This window comes from Aulostomus chinensis, chromosome 21 (assembly GCF_037954235.1).
Source record: "Aulostomus chinensis isolate RoL2024-O1b breed Wild chromosome 21, RoL_Achi_v1.0, whole genome shotgun sequence".
In the NCBI taxonomy this organism is placed as follows: domain Eukaryota; kingdom Metazoa; phylum Chordata; class Actinopteri; order Syngnathiformes; family Aulostomidae; genus Aulostomus; species Aulostomus chinensis.
The window spans coordinates 3,276,076-3,298,718 of NC_141340.1; the positions used below are offsets into that span (position 1 = coordinate 3,276,076).

Here is a 22,643-nt window from a genome sequence, read left to right on the forward strand (position 1 = left end):
CCACCAGCTTCTGGTTTCGGTGCGATGATGTTCTTGCAGTCTCGCTTAGCCACATGTTAGCAACCACATGAGTTCTGCATTGACCAACATGTTTTATTCAATAGAACAAAAGATTAAATTGGATGAAGTGAACCACTGGTGGTGACTCAAAAACCTGTTAACTTTAATATGCGGTAAATGGACGTTAGCAGTGCTATCCTACCCCTGAGATTTAGGACGAGCCACCTAGCCACTTTTCGGAACTGCAAGAGTAGTTTGACATTAGCCTAGCCGTTGTAGTAGCCTAGTTAACTGCTTCCTGTATTAAGCCATGTCAACATCAAACCTGATTGCCAGATTTTTCATTCAATTACTGCAATGCTGTGCTACTGCTTAAAGTAGCGTGAGAGTTTAACGGCGGGATCGTCCGCCCCTAGAGGAGTATTCTCTTCCAGAAAAAAGCAGCTGAATAGCACCATTTTCAACCTACTACTTTTTTACTGACCTACTACTTTTGTGTTTTGTGAATTGTTGAGCATGAATGCAGGTGTTCCAGCCTTAAATTGAGGGTTGTTTAATCTCGATCAAGGCTTGTGGAGATGTTAGCAGCCCTTAGCCTTCGCTGTTAGCAGCTACGACTAGCATGCGCAGAGGTGAAGTTTGGTCTGATTTAGCCATGTGAAGCTGTTATCAGGGGACCGCAGCCGCTGCACTCTGGGACATCTGAGCCTCAACATGATTCACCGGTGTGAGGACCATCAGCGCCTACCATCGACTCATAGCCTGCTAGCATGTGTTGCTGCTGACCAGGAGTCATCAATCACAGCTCCATGTCCTCAAATCATGCCTGATTTCATAGCCAGCTTAGACGCTATTTCAGGGATTAAACCTGAGAATCACAGCATTCCGTTTTGACCGTATTTATTGGCGAGTTTTAGTTCTCAGAGTCGGCTCTGGGGACCTGGGCGCTGACCGTGGTGGCGTGAAAATATTTCTGCACTTTTAAATGCAATTGAATGGATTTCATTGAAGTGTTTCATGACATTACATGCACTACCTTTTACAATATTGCTCCACCCAAGCCGTTTATTGGCCTGACGGAGGGAGAGGGAGTCATGTCAGTGTGCAGCAGGGAAACCTGATGTGTGGCACTGATAAAACATTAGTGTGCTGTGTGCCTGTCAGACCTGTTCACACTTCACATGCAACAGTTAGTTGTGGAAAATGTGAGTGAGATGTTAATTGGACCATGCCAGCGCTCTATGAGAGGGTTAGATGCACAGAGCGTCCTTACCAATTCAAAGAGCTGGGGTGGATGAGAGGGGAGCCACGGGGGGGGGGCTGTCCACGGGGTTTAAGACGTCTCAAGACTGGAAAAATCTTAACGCCACTTGAAGAGCTCCACACAAGGTTGGCTGTCTCGCAAGCAAACAGTTAAAATGGAAGTTGAACTGCAGTATTGCCTCTAAAGGGTGTGTACAGTATCCTCTGCCTACAGGCAACACACAATGTGTTTCACGACTCCTCTTCCTCTAAGAGGATTGTCGAGTCGGGTCTTCAGAGGACGTGTCCCTACAATGTCCAGCCTGAGTCAAGTACTCAGTCTCAGCACTAATATCATTATACACCGCAAAATCCTTTATTAATCAAAGGGAACATTGAACGCCACTGCAGCCACCAGGTACAAGGACAATAATCTGACTCCAGTCATGAGTCAACTTTCCTTCACCACTGAACCAACTGTGTGTTCTTGATTGTTCTTGTTGCACGAGCACGGAGCTGAGACACAACGACTTTGGACGAGAAGATTTTTGTCCTTTTTGCGAGACCTTCCTAAATGTCTACGTCGACACTTCTGTCATTCCACACGTTGTTTTTGTGAATTATCTCAAGCGCACACAGTTGCTTCGCCACCATGAAAACAACATATCAGGAATTTTGGCACCGTCTTTGTACGGACGCATCGGCTCATGTGGCATCTGTTGTTTGACTGCAGGAATGTATAATGAGTCTGTTGAGGGATAGTCTCACACATTAGGTGTTTTTTTTTTAATGATGCGGGAGTCAGCTCTTGGGGCTGAATTTAAGAAACAAAAAAATAACGGAGATTAGCGATGGGCTGCTGTTATTCAGGTGATGGCCAAATGGATTCAAAAAAGTTGGGTAAAACGATGTGGTGGAAAAGCCAAAGTTATGACAGCTGAGCTGGGTGATGTAATACAGTCCCTGGACTCCTCCAGCTTTTATGGCTCTTCAATTTAATGCTCCATACTCTACTTCAACAGGCTGCAACACATACCCCTGCCATGTTGTTGTTAGTTTTCTTATTTCTGGAAACAGAAATGCTGTTTCGTTCAATCACTCCACGCTGACTGCGGCCCGTAGCTGCCACAGCTCCTCACATCCCGGAGGGGTGACGTGTTGTGTTGGGTGATTTTCTGAGAACGCTCTCCCACAACTGTCATCGAACCATTGACTTTGCAGCGGCGTCTTCCTCACCCCGCAGACTGTGCATTGTAGCCAAAATGTCCCACCATGTGCGGAAGCGTCAAAAAGCTCTACATGTGTTGAAATCAATCTCGCTGCACGTAGACAAGTCAAGGAGCCGGTGCCAGGAACCTAATTTCAAGCTTGACATGCAGCTGATTCCAAAACCAGTGTGTGTTTCACTTTATCAGCCTCAGCAGGGATACATTCTGCCTTTCACTCACACGTGCATACAAGTTGACGCGTACATGACAGCGAGCGGCATTATGGTGTTTCTATTACAGCGACAGCGTTTGCTCTCTCCAAGATGAAACCCAACCACGGAGACACCGGTGACACGAGTTCACAGATGTGCCGATTCGTTAAAGATCCCGTGAAATGAAAAATAGACCGAATGTCCGACCGCCATCTACAAAAACCTTTATTTCTACTAAAAGCTCCCATCTTTTCCTGTCATAACAATTCAAGATTTTCAGGGCCAACATGGCCTCCAATCACATGGATGTTAATGCCCCCCCCCCCCCATTGGTCACATGATGACCCACAGCCCCCAAAACTTATACTTATATTCAAAGCTAGTGGCTAATGTAAATGCTAATCAATACAAGGAAGAAGTTCCACAAAGCCAAGGACGTCTTTAACAGCATTGAAACTTCATCTGCCTGACACACACGTATGATCCGTGATTGTTGGATCGTTTCTCGAACCAAAAACTAATTTTCTTTGAATAATTTGTGAGAAAAAAAGGAACTCTTTGCAAATAAAAAGGAAAAATCTTTTGTGAAATACTGAGAAAATGCAATTGTTCTCTCAGTGAAATACAAAAAAAATTAGCAAATTTAGGAAAATGTTAAAATACACGGTCCAATTTCTTTCTATTAAAGTAAGAGTAGACAGATGTATTTAGGGGTTTTGTACTAATTACAGACAAAATGTAATCAAAACAATAAGAGTCTCCCCACTTATGCAGAGAGCTGCGTGCATTAGAGAAACATTCATTTACCATCTCAGCCGAGTGGTAATTATTTATGTTCCATCAACAAGTAACACACTGTGTTGCACCATGCGTATATACAGGCAGCCATTTCCCCAATCAATTCCCCAATCTAACACCGTGCAAGAAATAACCACAGAGGAACAACAAAAATTAGGATATAATGAGTCATAATCAAAGAAATCCCACTGGTGAGGAATGAATTATTGAAAATAAGCATCTCAGTTTAGTTGGGTTTAAGTTTTTCAAGATGCTGATAGCAGAATTTATAACAAGAAAAAAAAAGAAGAAGTGTCACCATGAAAACAGCACCGTCCCCCCGGCTCACGCAGGAAACCATCCAACACCCACGCCACGCACCTTCCTGTGAGCACTGGAGAAGCAGCGGCGAGCATCTGCGAACTCACCAAATCTCTTGCATTTCATCTCCTCATCGGGGAATCTACCTGGCTGCAGGAAAGCACGCCTATCTGTGTATGAAATGCTAATGCGAATCGCCGGAGCGCTCCTCGGTGTACGGGGGCTCAGAGGCCCCTCTCCTTGTTGTTAAATCCACCTGCTCTGTGTGTTTTAGCATGTGTGAAACGGCGAAGCCTGCCAAACTCCTGTAGACTCAGCCTGAATTTAGACCACTCAGACATAAAGAGAACCCAGTGCTGCAGGCGATATGAATATATTTCCATTCTGAATCCTCTTTGTGTCTTTTTCTCTTGTTCCATTTGGCGTAGGATGAATTAAATCCCAAAAACATTACAAGCTCGTCCAAGGAGGGTTTGGTCAATCCAGTGGAAAGTTGATGGACAGGACAGCCATGATTTCAGACGAAAATATTCCAGAAAATGAGGGAACATCGCTTCTCTCCGTATTACATCTTTGTTGTATGTTTGACATCTTTGTAATTTGGACTGTAAACATGGAAGACAATCTAACTGTCACATACGTGGTCATCTCGCCCTCTGAGGCTGATGAGACGCTCATCTCTCTAGGACCAACGACTGGGCACGATAAGATTCGGTTAGGGACGAGAGTCATGGAATTCAGGAGTACACGCTCACACGCTGTACTACTCAAGTGTGACGATACCAGACGTCGGAAATCTCTGTCCAGCGAAGTCCGAGGACAGTAACTTGAATGGTAGCTGCCAAACAAACCCACCGCCCGAGCGTTTGTCAAGAAAACGCTTTACCTCGAATGCCGCTTCATAGTGAAGCAGTGACTTAGCCAACAGTCCGACTAGACACTGAGGTTGTATTTATTTCAGCAAAGGTTATTTTTGGTGCCTCTGATTGGTTCTCGTATCTTGATGCGTCAGTCGCCATGTTTCCATCAAGGAAATTTTGCTTTTTACGGAAACAACCTAATGAATAAAGATGACCTCGAATTTGTGAAAAAAAAAGAGGTAATGCACAAAACCGGAGAGAGAAGCGCCCGATTCAAATAAACTCGGACAAAGCCAGTCTTTCACTCCTGTGACAGACCGCCATCTTTATCTTCCCAGTTACGCCCAAACTTGACCTTGACCTCCATAGACGCAGCAACACGTCCAATACTTGCTGGCACCAAAGAACTATTACAACTTGTCCTCAAGATCCGTTTTCGCCCAGACGGCTGAATCCTCACGCCAACCTGGTCTTTGCTACCCGCATCAGCCTCTGTCATCGTTGCCTGTACTGCCCTCTACTGACAGAAATCTGCACTATGCAACCTGGTTTATCCGCTTCAAACCACTTAATTGAAAACTCCTGTAATTCAAATTTCTGGCACCATTTTTTAAATTTGCTTGACATTTTTTGGGGGGGGGGGGGATGGCTAATGAGTTCAGTCAAGAACAGTTACTGGATGTGAGATAACGGAACCCACTGACAGGGAGAACAACAAGCACCTCTGCTGTCCCTTCAGTGCGTAAGGCTGATGTTGTCTGGCTGTTGTGCAGCAGTGCTGCAGTGAGACTGATGATGATGATGATGTGAGTGTAAAAACAGTGTGGGGGGGGGTTTTCCCCTGCAGTGGCCAGCAGATGGGTGCTGTCTGCTCCATCCTGGCTCTCCTGCTGTACGATGAGAGCTGAAGAATCCAGCCATTAAACACACAGCAGATGGGATGCTTTCCATCTTCCACCCAGCCCTCATTAAGCAACCAAACAACATATAGCGGGGTGACGAGGGCACGCATGTTTTTTAATTTGATACAGAGAGATAAAAATACAGGGAAAGAGCTCTTCCTTCCCGGGTATTATTAAAGCTGTTGAAAATGATGGGATGAAACCAGAGGAGGCTTTCCATCGCCGTCCCGGCAACCTTTGCCTCCTCAAGCCATGCGAGGAGGAGGAGGAGGAGGAGGAGGAGGGTGGGTTTGAGGTAATCAAAGCTGAGAGTTGGGACAGATGGCGTTTGGAGGGGTAGTGCAGTGGAAGGACAAGTCGCTGTTGACTTTGGGAGATGTGGTGGGAGGGGATGACTGACAACCATCCTGCCCATATGACTCAGTGGGAGTCATTAGTGCAACGGGCCTAATTACCTTCAGGCCTAATCAGTGTTTAAAAACCTGCTGCTTATTGCTTTTAATTACCCACAAGTGTTGGGGAAAAGATTGAAAGGCGAGGGTGGAGCAATTTTCAGCGTTTCTATGTTTTGCGTGCACAGAGGAGAGAAAGGATGTAGGAATGGTTCCATGTTCCTCAGCTTCGGGCGTGTAATTGTAGCATCATGGACTGGTTCCAAAGCGGGTTCCAACTGTCCGTGCAGCGCTGGTTACACAGCCAAACATTCCCTTTAATTCAAGATGATACTCGGACATTTCTACTGTAGCAAGAAAACTATTTTCTTTCATCCCAACTCTTGGCAAGAAAAGAAAGAAGGAAAAAAAAAGAAAAATAGTGTTGAGTCTTAGATCTTCAGATCTTGGTTTGACAAGAGGCTGAGTAGATGGAAGTGTTATCTCCAGCGCCGGGTCATGGTTATTAGATGATCTCCAGGCTGTCTGCAGACCATCCGCCGGTTACAGAATGTGATCAAAGTCATCTTCTTGAAGGTGCTGGAACATGTGCTGGAGTCAGCTCTGACAGAAGAAATGTTAATCTCTCTTTTTTTTGTTCTCTTCTTCTTCTTCCTCTTCTTGAAAAACAATTTGAGGTTATGTGGAATGTTGAAGATGAAGACAGTCGAGTTTGAGGGTAGACGGTGTGAAGTTAAGGGCGGCAAATGCGGGGGCTGCTGGTCGGAGTCTCAAGATATTTTTTCAGTCTGAAGCACTGAACACCTGCTCTGAGCTGCTCCGCGACCATCAGGAGAAAATGATGATATTTTAAGTCTGTTTACAACTGTGAAATCTATTTTCACAGATTTCCTGGCCTGAGCTGAACTTTCAGCACATCGGCAGTGGATGTACGCCCAAAAAGAGAGTTGCAAAATACAATAATATCTTACAAACAGCTGACTTTTAATCATGGAATCAAGATAAAGTACTGCAAAGATAATTTATTCATTCAACCGTGAGTCCCCGAGTGTTTGTTTTGGAAAAGTCTGCTTGGCTAAACCCCTGAATCGCTGGCACTTCTTCCCCAACTATTCCTCTCCAGGGTGTGCGACACCTTCAGAGGATTGTCCCGCCTGTGAAGCTGATCAGACTAATCTGCTCCCTTTCACAAAAAGTGAGCTGGGTCAAATCACCCAAGACTCCGGGCTAAGAGGGTCTATTTTTAGAACAAGTACACATCAATTCAATTTGCAGTTCTGACAAAAGTGGCTGTCACTTAACTTCAGCCTTAAACACGAGTTTCAGATGAGAAAATGTGGTTTTCAGGGGAGGGACTGCCGTTTAAAACCTCTCCCGTCACATTTCTGACCATCAATGTGTGTTGCGTTCCTGTCTTCACTGTGAACAACACAATAATAGAGTTCCATTGATTTGGTGCCTCATCTTGTCCGTCTGGGGAAACACGGTATTTTTCCGTGTAGTATTGATGCAGTGCTTCACCCAAAAACAGTATTTTGCACTTCACTTAAAATACTTCACGTTTTCACTAATTGGTGTCTTGAGCTCAAAAGGAGGTTCCGCCCTCCTGCATTACTTCTGTGAGACTCTAGAATGCAGAAAGAACCAAACGTTTATATTAGCTTGAAGCTAACGGAGACTGACAGCTAAGGAGGGCCAAAGTTTCCAAAAACATCCGTTCACAATCTCTCAGGTGAATCGTCCAGTATAATCTTCCTCCTGCAGCTGTATTATTCCACAATCAAGTGGATTTGAGCTAAAAACAAACTTCCGGTTTGATGCTACAGCAACTTAGCACTGACCAGCTGGAGCATTCAGTTGAATCGACACATTCACACAGTTTTGAGAGGAATGAAAAGGGATGGCTACACAACTAGCTTTACTCAGTGAAACCTGCTGCAGACTAGCATGCTTGTCTCTCCAAGTTGGACAGCAACGTTGACAGCATCTCCCCAGGCCTTGGGTAGCTAGCTGTTTGTTGTATGCTTGCAGACATTAGCTCCTCTGGTAGAAAACCGCTAACAATCACAGCATGTTTTACACAGCGTGGGAGTCTGATTCTTCCACGCAACGACCCAATGAGCACAACCTGGGTCACATTTTCTGTCCCTTGTGTCACGTTAGCCTAGCATGTAGCTGTGCACCCGGCACCCACCATTATATGCATCATTGCTCGGGACGTAATCAAAACTTTACTGACAAATTGAAGCTGAGAAACAACAAGCAGGAATCGGCTTGATGATGTTGTGTCACTGCATCGATGCAGAATCTCCCATGCTGGTGCAACCCAGCGCTGCTCTCACTCAAACCCATCGATTCCTCCTCAGAAAATAGCTCGACTAACCGCCGTAACTGCCTGGAGTTGTTACAAAGATAGCTGCCAAGCGGGGAGACCTACCCGCTTGGTAGGACTTTGCTTCAGTTCAGTGCAACAACACCCGAGACTACAGGCGCCAAACATTTCCTGCGACTGGGTGGAAAATGTTTGTATTTGTTCCTCTCGGTGGAGGTGAAAAGTCAAGAGCCTCTCTTGCTTTGGTCGTCTCTGTTCCGAGGACAGAGCGGCCCCTCGGTGATGCGTGCCCTGACCCACCCCGCTCTTCTGATATCTGCTGTTTGACATCAACACAGACCTGCTGCTGTGAAATTGAATGCAGTGGGTGAGCTCTCAGCAGGAGCCCCCAACATTAGCTATTAGCAGCAAGCGACAGGAGCCTGTTCTCCCTCTCTGCAGGACCGCGTTGAGGTGCAGCTGTGGAGCTTTCTCAACATCTCTCTCTCTCTCTCTGTCCCTCTCTCCCTCTCATTCTGTTTATCTTACTGGTCTTTTAAGTGGTTCACCTCCTGCCTTGTCGTCAGTAGCGTTTGTTACGTGCGAGGACTATTAGCTGTACTCTGGTTCCGGTCTTATTCAATTTAAGTTGTTTACATGACCGCCTGATTTCCTGTGATTTAATTTTCCCGTTTCTATGAATAAAACAGCAGCTACCAAATCAAGATGCAGTATTTTGGCTTGCCAATGGTGCCCTGGCCACAGGGTGGACACAACATCTGCACGAAATGTACCGAGGCCGAGGAGGGAGGGAGGAAAAAGCACATTTTTAAACCCAATTATATTTTTTGAGATAAAATTAAGAGGTTATTCCTGGCTAATATCTGGCTTGCACCCCAAAAACCCCACATCCGTCAGGCCCTAATGGCAGTTGCTTCATCCAGGGCAATGACATTAAATTACGTGTTTATTAATTTAAGCGACAGCGATCAAGCTTTGGATTTATTCATTTTAATTAACAGTACATGGTAATAGGTCTTAAAATTGCAGGAAGCTGCAATATTAGTCATTTTAATTAAAAGCTAATAATTAAATATTGCGGTGCTGCCAACGTGTCATGATCTGGAGACCAGAACACATCTTTGACACAGATCCCCACAAAAGATGACACTGCTATTATTTTAATGAGTTTCCCGATGAAAATGAGACAAAAGTAAGAATAAGATGCCCAATCACAATCACAACATTCATCAGGCAGCTCGAATTAAGACCAAGAAAAACAGTGAGTGCTGTGAGGTGCTTCCTGCTCGCCAGAGCTAGCAGCATTAGCACGTTTGTCCTCACGTAACCTGGATGCACAAATCGAGGTTTAGCAGTAGCAGAGGAGACGTGTGCATGCAGCCAATTATGCGTGCGTTCTGCCAAAGTCTTCGTGGCCACCATCCTCATCAAGACTGCACATATATTAATGTGCCGCGGGCAGACGGCTGCTCAAAACAATATCATCATCATCATCATCATAAAATGGGGTAATTATTTCCATTGACAGAGCCCGATGATGGTGATTCTGTGGCTCACTGAAATGCATTTAGCTGAGAATCAACATGATAATCAGACAATTAGAAGACTGATTGAAAAGAACCCCGGGAGGCTAAAGAGGAAAAGACATGGGTGTGAGTCACTGGCTAATCGATGCTTGAACTGTAAAAAGTGCCGCAGCGTCGTTGAATCATGATACTATTGAATCAGCGACAGACTCGTGCAGGGGAAGCAGATTTGGGTGTAGCTCTACCTATGCAGATGAGAATCTCGCCCCAGATTACACGTGTTCTCCGTGTAGCCGAGTATTTATCCCCCACTGCTTTAATCCAAGTCGACGTGGAACAGACTTTGCCCTCCCTTCCGCTGGCGGAGCTGGCAGTAGGTATTACCCGTTACAACCGCAGCACTTAGTTAACATCTCCAACAACTTGAGCGTGTGCATGTCGAGATACTTGAAACATGGAGGATTAGTCAGGGCTTCTAAGCACATCTTAATCTACACAAATATAAAATATTTATATTGGTGGAAAAGAATTCAGTGATTATCCTTCAAAGTAGGCGGCAGCCATAAGTTGCATTAATGTTGGGATGGAGAATTCCTCTATTATGGAGTCACACGCGTGGTAGGAGATAGAGAGCAGTCGCCTTTGAAGTCTCTCAGCTCCTTATATCCTATTAAATATCAAATAAATATGTTTGTCCTCTGCGTAATCCCCACCAAGCTGCTCTTCCACTGCAGCACTGGACCGTGGCTCCCCTCTCACTCAAACATCACCGCACGCGCTGGTGTCCATCACCGGCATCAGGGAAGCACGAGCATTGCGCTGAGGTGTGATTCAGTTTTTAATTGAGGTAATCTCCCGATGAAGAAGCAATAATCTGAGATTAAGAAGGAGACGTGGCCTGTGGTTGGGAAGTGAATTCAGGGCCGTTGAAGCTTCGTCCCTGTTCAAATTGTTTTTGTTTCTTCTTAAACAAACAGAAAGTTTACAAGACAACAGGAAATAAGAGGCAAGCACAAATGGATGACAGAGACAGAATTACACACACACACACACATATATATACACACATATATATGTATATATATGTATATACGTACATATATATATGTATATATATACATACATATACACACACACATATATACAGTATATATACATACATATACACACACATACATACAGTATATATATACATACATATACACACATATACATATATATATACATACATATACACACATATACATATATATATATACATACACACACACACACACACACACACATATATATACATACACACACATATATATTTATATACGTACATATATAAATGTTATCTCGACAGAGAGATATCTGTATGATATTTCTATATTTTGACAGAGATATCAGTTCATCTCTCTATGTGTCTATAGATAGATCCATCCATCCATCGAAAGATAGATACAGATATTTATATGTCTCAGAGACAGATATGTTTAGAAACTACAGTGGATCACCAACCTGACCAGCCGCCAATTAAAGTGACATCTCACGACCCCAAATCAATCAAATTATTTTTATCTTGTTTCACAAAATAAATCAAAATGTGGGGAAAAGACAGTTTTCAGCCACTAATCAATCACTGCCGTGGGAACAAGTCACATCATTTGGCCACAAATGAAGCAAAGTGCAGGGAACAAGTTAAGCATTTGCCGGTTCTCTCCGCCTGGCCACTCTGGGCCTCCGTAGAGTAGGGGAGCGGAATCAAGCGCATGAATGAGCAGTCACGTAGGGACAAACCAGCTCCAAATGGAAGCGTCAGAAAGAAGAAAGTAGGGAGCTAACCAGAGTCAGCAGGCAATCCTGACAACACAGAGTCACCGGGATTAAAGTGGACAGGTTAAACTGAGCAGCAGAACTCACACGACTCCGGCCAGGCCTGACTGAGCTCCAGATCCCACAAACACTCACTAACAAACCACCGACTGCTGACATCCAATTTACTCCTAAAAAATGACCTCCGACCAGGGAGAGTGCACTGTAACTCAAGAGGAAGCTTCACACACACACACACAAACACACACACCTGTAAACACACCTGATGTCACTGCGTACAGGGAGGAGCACATGGTCAACTGGAAGCACGCTTACCTTGAGATGAGCTTTCGTGTGGGTTCTGGGTCGGTTCCGGTTGGGTGGACGCAAACGCGCAGTCGTGGGGCTGCAGGGGGAAAAAGGCCTCTGCTGCTGCTGCTGCTGCTGCTTTATGCTCTTTGGTGGATCGTAACACCTGGTCCAGCTGCACGCCGCCCCCTGCTGCTCTGGAGCACCAGCTCTCCTCATGAGATCTGCCAGAACCGTGTCACCTTCTTGATTTGTGTCCTTTCACACGAGCCTCTCGTTTACAGGAAGCCTCTTCAATTTAAGTTTCAAAGTTTTGACAGTTAAAAATTGGCAAATGAAAATGTGTCTTATGTCTGTTTCTTGATTTTCCTGACGGTTGATGGAACGCTCAGGCTTTCCTGGACGCTTGGACAATGTTTAAAACCACCAGAGCTGCAAAAATGAATCCGTTCATCGATAAGTTGATGGAAAATCGACTTAGTCACCAACTGGTTCATCATGTTGACAACTGATTGATCACTGAAGTCTTTTTTCAAACACAAATGTCACATTGGCATGTCACTGGTGGCTGTCATTTCTTAATACGCCAGCGTTTTTCAGATTCGCTGAAGCTTCTTTTAGGAAACTACAAGTGAGATGTGTAATCTCTAGAAGAAGACATATTTCCATCGTCCACAATGTTTGCGTGTGTTTTAACCCAGAGTGCAAACATCGTGGAGACTCCATGTAAAAGAATAACAGCGGTTTAAAATTTGCAATCTGCGAATTCTGTTGCCCAAATTGTGAGACAAAATTACCATTTGTGAGGATGGCAGCACATTTTATCCTGAATATGATGAACTGGTAGTTGTGGAGAAGGACATGAAGGGTCCAGATGAACCAGTGGGACCAGTGAGAGTCCTGGCAGTCATTTACCATCAGTTTATCACAGTAGCACAGTACTTTAACGACTCATTAGCTTAATGACAAACTGGGAGTGAATTCAGAAGTGAACTGCGTGTGAGCTTCCTTCTAACAAGAGTGAAAGTGATCACGCCGCCGTTCATTTAGTCACCAGAAGTGACTCAATCGTGCGGCGTGCATGAGAGGAAGTGAGTAACTGTGGCGGCTAGCGGGCTGCAGCAAACACAGGCACGCCTCTCGCCACTGCTGCCAGGCATATTTAGCTTACATAAAAAAGGAGCTGTGAGGGACCATGAATTATGAGCATTCCAAATAAAAGTGATTTATTCTACATGCAAATGAGACGCGTAAGGGAGCCGAGGAGTCGGCTCTGCTTAGTCAGTGGTCAGATAAGCTGCAACGCTCGCAGGCAACCCCTGGTGATTAGTGGAGTTGGCACTGGTCAGAAAATAGTCCACTCCTGCATGACTTTAATTTCTTACTCTCATGCAAACACACTTGTCTCAGTACATTAGCATATTTATCCGGCTCTGTTCACCAGTAGCTCGATAGGAACCTGAAATCAGATCCCAGTTGGAGAACTTACTGGAGAAGCTGTCATCGCTGTTGTGGCGTCTCGCTGAAGGGTTCATCAATGAAACGATTGTTGGTGTGGCGGCACGGAGGCAGACACAGGCAGAGAGGAACAGCACAATTAGTTTTTAATGATGTCCAAAAATCTTTTTTTAAAAAGTAAATAAACTGGAGACGCAGGGCCACAAAAAAGAGGCGGGGACACACGTGACAAAAAGGGATAAACTAAGTAAAATAAGAGCCAGAAGGCATCAGAACAGAAGTGTACAAGTCCAGTGACGAAAGTGTCCAAACCAAAATCACCGCAAGCATCGTGCTGAGGTCGTCCATGTTGTGTTCTGCAGGAATCCAAGTCTTCTGGTTTGTTTGGTTTTAGCTCAAATCAAAATGTTTGTGGACTCCTGAAGATGCGGCGCATCCCTGACGACGCGCTTCAGAGATTATCTGATGTTTTCAGACAGTTTTACTGTCGTTAGCCGTCGGTCTCCATTAGCTTCAAGCTAAATGTATGTGTCTGGCTCATTCTGCAAACTGCAGTCACTTAGAAGTAATGCAGGAGGGGGAAAAACACCTCAGCGGGCTGGAGACGTCTCCTTAGAGTACTTGCAGGGAAGAAAAAACACTTTTTTGGGGGGGGGTGGGTGAAGTATTACTTTAAAGATGACAGTTACAGGTGTCTTGTAGCGGGAATATGGCGTACAGAAATCCTCTCTAACAAGGATTCTAAAGTCTTCTTTCTCTCATTTGGACGTCATCTTCAATCTAAAGTTGGGATGTAGAAGAAGAGCTCTGTCTTTTCTGTTTCACTGCTTTCCAAAAAACACTTGAGCTGCTGTCTGTCCTCATCATGGCCGATGTATTTCTTCCTTCCACACTCATTATTCACCACGCTGAGGCACACATTGAGCCTGGCAGCCTACCCCGGCCATGTTGATACACCCAAATCAAACCTTTTCTGATATTTTTAATAAAGCCAAATCATCCTTTGAGTCATGGAGCCAGAGGTGCTCGGCTCTGATGAATGGCTCTGACCTCACTGGCAGTATCAGTCACCCAGCAGCGCTCCGACCTCACAGGCACGCTCAACCTTTTGATAGCGCATCTCGATTCTATATTTGTATCTCGCGCACAAATGCAAGAATGTGCACGAAAAAGAGGTTTGATTGTGGCTCCCTCTATCTTATCGCAGCCGGCCAGTTTGAAGTGCACGTCCTCATCTGTATGGATTTACCAGTTGCAATTTAATTGGAGGGAATTAGCAGACATTTAGCTTCTTATATCCATCAAATTAATCTCTAACTCTGTGTCTCTGTCTCCCCTCTACTCTCTCCCAGGAAATCCAGAATGGCTTCCAGGATTAACCTCTGCTCCTGCTAGAACTCCCCACAAGTTTACGTCCATCTCACGGCTCTGGAAATTCCATAATGTAAATGTATCTTTTCAAATTAAACCTCCGGCTTTCAACCATGAACCTTAGAGGATTTACCGGGACCACTGTTTTCTTAGTTTGGATTTAGACCCCCCCCCCCCCTCTTTTTTTGCCGGGGTCTACTGCTTGGGCCTGCAGCGGTGGCTAGTGGCGGCGGCGGCGGCGGCGGTGGTGGGAAGAGGACCTTGCCACCTCTGAAGACGGGATAACTTTACAGACGCCACCATGAGGATATCCACCACCGCTTGTCTTTGTCCCTTTCTGGTCTGCCTCTGCTTCCTCCAGAGGTGCTACGGGGCGAGCCACCACGTCCCAGCCAAAGTGCCCTCCAAGAACCAGACCAAACTCGCCAACGGGGAGACGGAGGTGCACCACAGGCCTAAGCGTGGCTGGATCTGGAACCAGTTCTTTGTTTTAGAAGAACACATGGGACCAGAAGCCCAGTATGTTGGAAAGGTAGGTTTGTTTACAATTGCACAAAAAAAGAAGAAGAATCTTTTGATCCTGACAACCACATTTCCTCCTTCCTTTTGTTTACTAAGAAGGCAGATCGCCACGTCAGCGTATTTTTACATCTTCTGATGTGGAAATTCAGGTCTGATTTTTTTGCGAAGGTGTGTGGGTTTTTTTCTTCTCCGTCAGTCGGACTGAAATCCTCTCTTGATTATGTTTTATTCTCTGTGATTAACGAATGCCTCTCAGAAGCCAGCTCCGCCAGAGTGGATTAAGTTTAAAAATGGCCCTCGACATCAAGCATCTTTGAACTAAAATATTAGATTTGGTCTCTCACGGTGGGAAATGAAGCCAGATTCAATCTCTTTTTGGGAGGGGGGGGGGTGGACGAGCGAAGGGGACGCAGCAAAGTAGCTGGCGGCATTGTCGGAGGAGCGAGTGGCGTCCCTCACAGAGCCGGTCCCAGGGCCGGGTGTTGTTGCTGCCTGCTTGCCGAGGCTATGGTGCAGCCTGATTGCTGCAGCTTGGTGGTGACTTCTGTTAGCTCCACAATAAGCCACAGGGAGCTGGTTAAGTCCTCTGCTTGCAGATTGCCTGCCCTTATCTCCTGAAATGTGAAAATGTGTTTCTCCGCTGCAGTGATCATTATTCTAGGCACTCAGGCACAGACTAATCCCCTCCCCTCATCCCCCTGCACTCCGACTGAAAGAGAAAGGCTCATCTGACTGCACATATGTCTGTATTTCAACAATGTTTCGAAGGGGAAAAGACAGTAAAGGGGGATGACATGCTTTGGAAAAAAAAAGAGAGGAGAGGTTAGAGGAAAACAGCCAGTATCGCTTTCCACTTCAAAAGTCTGTTTATTGAATAAACACGCGGGTTTTAATCGCAAATGTCCTCGCCAGGCTGACAAAGCAGGAAAGAAGACGGGTTATTTATTGGTGAAGCATGTTTTCGCTGATATTATTTGAAGCATGAATGAAGCAGAAAATCCCATCACCCCCCCCCACACACACACACACACACACACAAATGTATGAGGCATTGTGTTAATATTAGACGCTACCGAAGGTATTTACTGTCAGCGCTGGTTTGTCCATCCATGTTTCCTCATGAAACATGGGTGTGAACGCTGGCGGAGAGCCGCGCTCAGTAATCCTGCAAACATTCTGCCTGGCAGCAGCCGGCAGGTTCTTCCTCCGAGCTGCGACGGAAGCAAACACGCATGAGTTCAGCGCGGCCGCCTCCCGTGACCTGGTCACGAGCTCAGTGGAACAAAGGGAAGGTTGCACCTGCAGGAGGGACCCCGATTCTTTATTCTTTCAACTGTCATCGGGAAACGCTGTGCTAGCGGATGGCGTTGCCCAAGTTTGATGAGGTCGAGGCACAAACACCCAGTTTATGGACGCAACAATGGCTTCACTGTTAGTCTCCTGATGTCTTGCAAAAAAAAAAAAAAAAAAAGACACCCGGTGTTGTCTGGAGAAACACAGCTGCACGTGTCCCGACACCAAGCTAAGAACACCCAGACTTTATTCTGCAAGAAATTAGAAATTGGAGAAAACAGATCGAAAACGCTGTCAAGAACCACAGCTGCAAAAGTCCAGATGTCTCACTAAAGATATTGCTCTCTCACACCAGAACCATCGGTGGCCAATTTCCAGACGTCTCGTGAAAACATCCAGAATTGTTGCCAGAGAAGAGGCTGAAAATGTCCCCATGACTCACTTCAACATCCAGTTTTGACACCACAAACATTTTGCTTGAAAATGCCCTGAAACATCCCAGCGCTTGCTGCAAACGCTACATCGCACCCTTGGCTCTTGATGGTTGGACACCAGTTGCAGTGCTTCAGCTGCTATGGTTTTGACCAATGAATGAAGGCAGCAACAAGTGTGAGGCTCCGGATCTGCTGCATCCTGGAGTGAGGAGACAGAAGCTGTGTGAGGACCACGACGGCGAGGGGCAGAGAATGTGTCCACTGCTTTGAAGTTCATGAGTGTTCAGTTTGCTGGCTGCTTGGCTGATTGCTACCCTACCTTGAGGGTGTTGTTGTTCTGTGGGTGTGTGTGTGTGTGTGTGTGTGTGTGTGTGTGTGCGCGTGTGGCGGGTGCTGCTGATTAAAGCAAAACAAACATAAACAGCTAATCTGGGGTGATAATAAAGCTCTGAGAAGAAACATAAACATTATTAAGGAATCAATTTGACATGCATGTTTAAAGAGATGAGGTCTCCAGATGGTGAGCGCAACTTAAAAAACAAACAACAACAACAACAACAACCAAACCATTTCATTATGTGGGTTGGGACTGGTGTGCAGTGTCCTAATGTGGCCAGGAGACAGAATGACCCTTAATTAGACAAAGACAAGCGAGGAGGAAGGAGGGGGGAGATTAATGCATTCAGCACATACTGCTCTGCATAACTTCTCTGTTTTTTGAGGTTTTTTTCTCTCCTCCTCTCACTGCTTGATTAAAAATTCGGGACATTAGCAAAGAGCAAATGAACAGTTCTACAACAGGGAATTGCCTCTTTGTCGATAATGTCTTTCATCAAATAGGAAAAAAACATTTTTTGGAGCAGACATTTCATGATAAGATATCGTGGTAAATAGCGCACACACAAATTGAATTCTAATAGTCAACATAAAAAGCCGCCACGTGCAGCGGAGACATCAGCAAGGTCAAACTTAACACGGGCGCGTGAAAGACTTTGGCCTTGGAAATGTTTCTTTTTCCGACGCTCTCGCATAAAGGACAGAACAGAGTGACTTCTGGGGGGGAAGAAATGAAGCCGCCAGTCTGTCAAGAACATTTTTAATCCCCCTGGGGTATCCCATAATCCCCAGTGACACCTTTCTGAGGGGGGGGGGGGGTGTATTTGGAAAATGACAGCTTTGTGCATGAGTGAGACACAAATGCTCGGTAGGGGACAGGGCTTGTCCAGACACGAGACGGGAGACAACCCACTCTCCCAAAGGGAGGTGTGAATGTCACGGCGTCAATCAGCTCAGTGTGATGCTTGGACGTATCAGGCGGGCTCCACGCCAGATGGTCATTTTTACCACTCCAGATGAGTCGATGGGTACCTGGTCTAGAGGACAGTGGGACTAATGGACAGGATGTGCGCCTCCCCCCAGCAGCCTTTGTTGTATCCTGTGTTCATTTGCAGAGCAAAGTGGCAACCTCTAAGAAAGGTGCCGTCATGTTTTATTCATGGAGCTAAAAAAAGGATGGTGCTGTGACAGAATCAGGCAATTGTCTTGCCGCCTGTACTGTAAGAGAAGGAGAGAAAAAAAAGAGATTCCCTCTTCGACTCTGCGAAGCTGAAAACATGCAGCCCAGGGGTGTCGAGTTTTTCCAATTCATGTTCGTGTCAATATGGGTAACGATCTGTTTTGGCTTCCGTGCTGATCATGAAACCAACTTCATCTGTGTTTCTGCTCCAGTTTTCCAGAGCTCACGTTGGTTTTGTCATGTTGCAGTTTCAATCATGTAAAACACAAGAAGCTCAGATTGTTTGCGATGTCAGGATCCTCCCAAGAGTTATGGAGTACTTCAAAGTTGTACTTCAACTGCTACGGTACCTGGGCTCACAAAGAGGCTCTGTTCTACTCCTGCGCTTCACTTTCCAGGATGCAGAAAGAGCCAGCCACCGACATTTAGCTCCATGCTAATGGCAACCCACAACCGCCGACTACAGAAGAACAGTAGAACAGTCCACACCTCCAGTTTAAAGAGCATGGAGGAGCCAGGTCAACTGAACGCTCCAGCTGGTCACCCTCAGCACTACCGTGAGCGGAGCACCGAATCGGAAGGGATTTAAAGTGTTTGTGGATTAAACTGGATAAAGAAGACGTGGATTATACCGGATGATGAGTGTGAGAGTTTGTACACAGAGGTTTTTTTGTCGTTAATCTCCATTAGTGTCAGGCTACAAATATGTGACCGGTGTTTTCTGAACTCGAGGTCACCAAGAAGTCACGAAGCAGGAGTTTGAGCCGCTGACAGGGAAGAGTGACACTGCGAGTGAGGTTTCCTTCAAACATGGACAGCTTTTCTTTGGTTGCTTTGTTGTTTTTTTGGGGAATTCTTCAGATGTTATTGGCTTTCACGTAATTGAAGAGGAAACAATCAAAGAAGGTTTAAATGAAGTGAAGCCCAACCTGATTCAAGAAATACAGGAGAGAATGATGGTGGTGTGTGTGTGTGTGTGCGCGCGCGCTGTGAGTGCAGGCGTGTGTAATTTCCAGAGTGCATTTCCTTGTTCACCGGCCGAAATGTTCAACCATATTAGCACCATTTAGACACTTGAGAGCGCGTGGCAACGAGGGGAAGCTCGCAGAAGCCGACGGTTCAGTTTCAGCCAGACTCGAGAGTCGGTCTCCGATAATCTCGTTTCTGTCCGGCGAGAAGCCGAACGTCCTGCAGCGAAGACAATGACTCATCCTGTTGCACCCAGCAGATGTCAAAATAGAGGACGACTGTTGGGGCCGGGCGCCACGATTTGCATCAACGGCACGTCTCTGGTGTGTCCCTCTTCACTGTCTCCTGATGGATGGTCATTAGCGGTGAGCTCCATCATCAGGGTTTACTGTGACTGTTACAAATCAATCCACCAGAAGGGGGATGCTCAGAGCAGTTGATTGGGAGGGAGCGGGGCCAAAACATGGTGATAATCAAACAATCAAGCACACCCACGTTGAAAGTGATTAAGTCCTCTTGAGTGAAGTGTGAGAGCCGGATTTAATCAAAAATGAACCCCTCCCCCCTCCACTAATTGCAAATATGAAGCCAAGGCACTGATCATCAGCTAGGACATGCAGCCTTCTCATGTCACCTTTTCCTCACCCCCACCGCGCTTGACTCCCATTGATGGTGCAGCCAGCACTCCCAGCTACTGTACAGCCGCAAATTCTGCATCAGCAGCGTCCGTTCCCTTCAGCGAGGCTGAGCGTTATCGGAGGGAGACCCCCACGATTTTTTGTGTGTGAATTCATAATAAATTACACAAATAAGCAATGTTTAAGAGCCAGACAAATATTTGTAGTGAACTTTGCCGCGCTGGAGGCTGTTAACCTATGGCATCTCACGTTATGGAATCCCGGCATTAGAAAGGTCATGCAAGGGTGCCAGAGGACTTTCATACACCTGCATAAATTAGCATGAGCTCAATCAGCTGATATTTATCTGATGTCATATCTGACCCATATTACAGTAAGTTTGACTCGGGTTTTACTCCATGGAACTGCTCGTCCACAGTTGTGCGTCGTACACGTGCGGATCCCTTTCCTGTTGATGTTCTACGTTCCTCATGAGGAGGAGACCTCACTGCGGATGTGAGAGAACACGCGGCGCATTTGCTGCCCGTCGAGAACGTCAGAGTCGTCAAAGGCGTTTGGGAACGATAAAACCCGACCAACCAAGGGTCAAGTCATGAAGCAGCCGCACACACGCTCGCACGCCGTAGGTCCTCCTGCAGCGCTCCTCACCCACACGTCTCCCAAATGTTCACAACCCCCAGCTGCACTGAAGTTCATCAGCATAGAGAGAGGAAGTGAGACGTGATTTATGTCCGTCTGAACTGCAGCCACTACTAAGCTTTGTGGGTAATTATCATAGCGCCATGTGGCCTGTCAGCTCTATAGTTTCTCTGCAGAATGTTTGACAGGAATAAAATAATTGGCTGCAAAGCCGCATGTTGTTCTGTTTTAGCACAAACAGAGGATTTATTTCGTCCTCTGAGGGATACGTTTTGTGAGGTTATAAATGCACTGGTTTTTGAAATTTTAATGAATAATGGATATAAATTAGAACATTTAACCAACACATTGTGAACATAGAGTAAACAAACACTGAAGCTTCCATGCAGGTGAAGCAGTGGAGTGCAGAAGGCCAGAAGACGAGGAGTCAGATCCCAGGAAATGATAACGTGTGTGTTCCTTTAATGAATAACTCATATGGTTTTACATCAAATATGCATGCATACACAGTGCATATCTTCAAATAAGGCTTTAAAATAATAAAAAGTCATAATGGATTAAAGTCAGAGAAATAGAAAGTCTGGTCTCATTCGAACACAGAAACGTTTCCAGGCTTCTTCTTGTTGGTTGATTCTGTTTTGAAGTGCTTTAAGAAACGTTTTTAGCCTCTTTGAATACTCGTTTATGCATCATGTCGAAAAATTAGCTGCTAATTGGCGTCATCAGCTTCACATTTTTCTATTCTCCTTAATTCATGATGAGTTTTGTTTGCCATCAACTCAGATTAAATGAACGGCTTAATAACTGTAATCAGAGGTGACAACTCTAGTTTGATTACCTTTGTGCACCATTAACTTAATTATATTTGCCGGCATTATTTCACGGGTCGCGGTACCACTTGATGTAGCAGCAGTAATGTCGTAGACGTGGACTTGGGATTGATCTCGTCCTCAGATCTCGTCTCACCTTTGTAATTTACTCAGACACCTGACGGGGGAAGTAGCCGAGCTGCAGGTAAACTGTTTGGCTGCGATCTCCAATTAGCTTTGAACACAAATAGTTTAAAGCTACTCTTGACAAAGAGCGCACACAAATCAAACAGTGATAACACTCGGCGTGTTGATAGAAGATAGAGAATAAACACTTTCTCTCAGGTTGCTCCTCCGGGCGTATATGAAATTATACGTGAGGTTTTTCCTGGAGATTGGAGAGCTGTCGACGGCGACTTTAGAGCCGCAGACTTCGCTGATCTCTTTAAACTCCTCAGGAATGCATCGCCAGCTGCCAACCGCCAGCCGCACGCCAGTCATCCGTTCCACTATACTTTGATAAAGTCACCCATAGAGACGGAGAGATAAACGCAATCCTTTGTTTTGATGCCCTGTGCAGGAAGAGGACACCTCTAAGTCTTTGTGGTGAGATAACAACGACACGGATGGAGCCACCCCCCCCCCCCCCCCCCCCAATATTACTGAACTGGCCTATTTTAAAGGTTGGCATACATTTCTATGCAATATTTCTTTGCATGGACTGGAGGAAACTCATATCAAAGCATACCTTCAGTGCACAGGTTGGAGGTGACGTTACAGACGGCGATCAAATCCTCAAAATTATCCACCAGAAAGATAAAGTACCTCCTCCGAAGAGATAAACACAGCATGAGCACAGCACCATCAAAATAGTGGAAGGTGAAAACAGAAAAAGTACAACGTCTCACCGCACAATACTGCTACACAACACAATGTAACAAAGTGTCTCACGGTATCGTACACTTCTCTCACCAATCGCTAGAAAAGGAGTCCTCCAGGTCTCAGAGCCAAGCGTCTTCCTTCCTTGCTGCCATCCTGCCAGCGGCCTCGATCCTGCGGCGTCACCCGTCCCTCCCCAAAGTTTCATCAAAATATGTCTGCTAGTGTTTCGTTTTT

At 45.6% G+C, this 22,643-nt stretch overlaps 2 protein-coding genes across 2 annotated transcripts in view; one reads left to right on the forward strand and one right to left on the reverse strand.

Annotated features, from left to right (window-relative positions):
* The window catches only part of LOC147241357 (uncharacterized), a 140,502-nt gene extending 128,124 nt beyond the window's left edge, over positions 1 to 12,378 (reverse strand). Inside the window, exons 1-2 of the mRNA XM_086192338.1 lie at positions 12,368 to 12,378; positions 11,906 to 12,102 (exon numbers count right to left, since the gene is read on the reverse strand). Of these exons, the coding sequence (XP_086048464.1) occupies positions 11,906 to 12,102; positions 12,368 to 12,378 (208 nt within the window). The remainder of the gene's footprint in view (positions 1 to 11,905; positions 12,103 to 12,367) is intronic.
* The window catches only part of LOC147241358 (cadherin-18), a 95,426-nt gene that overhangs the window by 9,188 nt on the left and 63,595 nt on the right, over positions 1 to 22,643 (forward strand). Inside the window, exon 2 of the mRNA XM_086191099.1 lies at positions 14,689 to 15,239. Coding sequence (XP_086047225.1) covers positions 15,009 to 15,239 — 231 coding nt within the window. The 5' untranslated portion in view covers positions 14,689 to 15,008. The remainder of the gene's footprint in view (positions 1 to 14,688; positions 15,240 to 22,643) is intronic.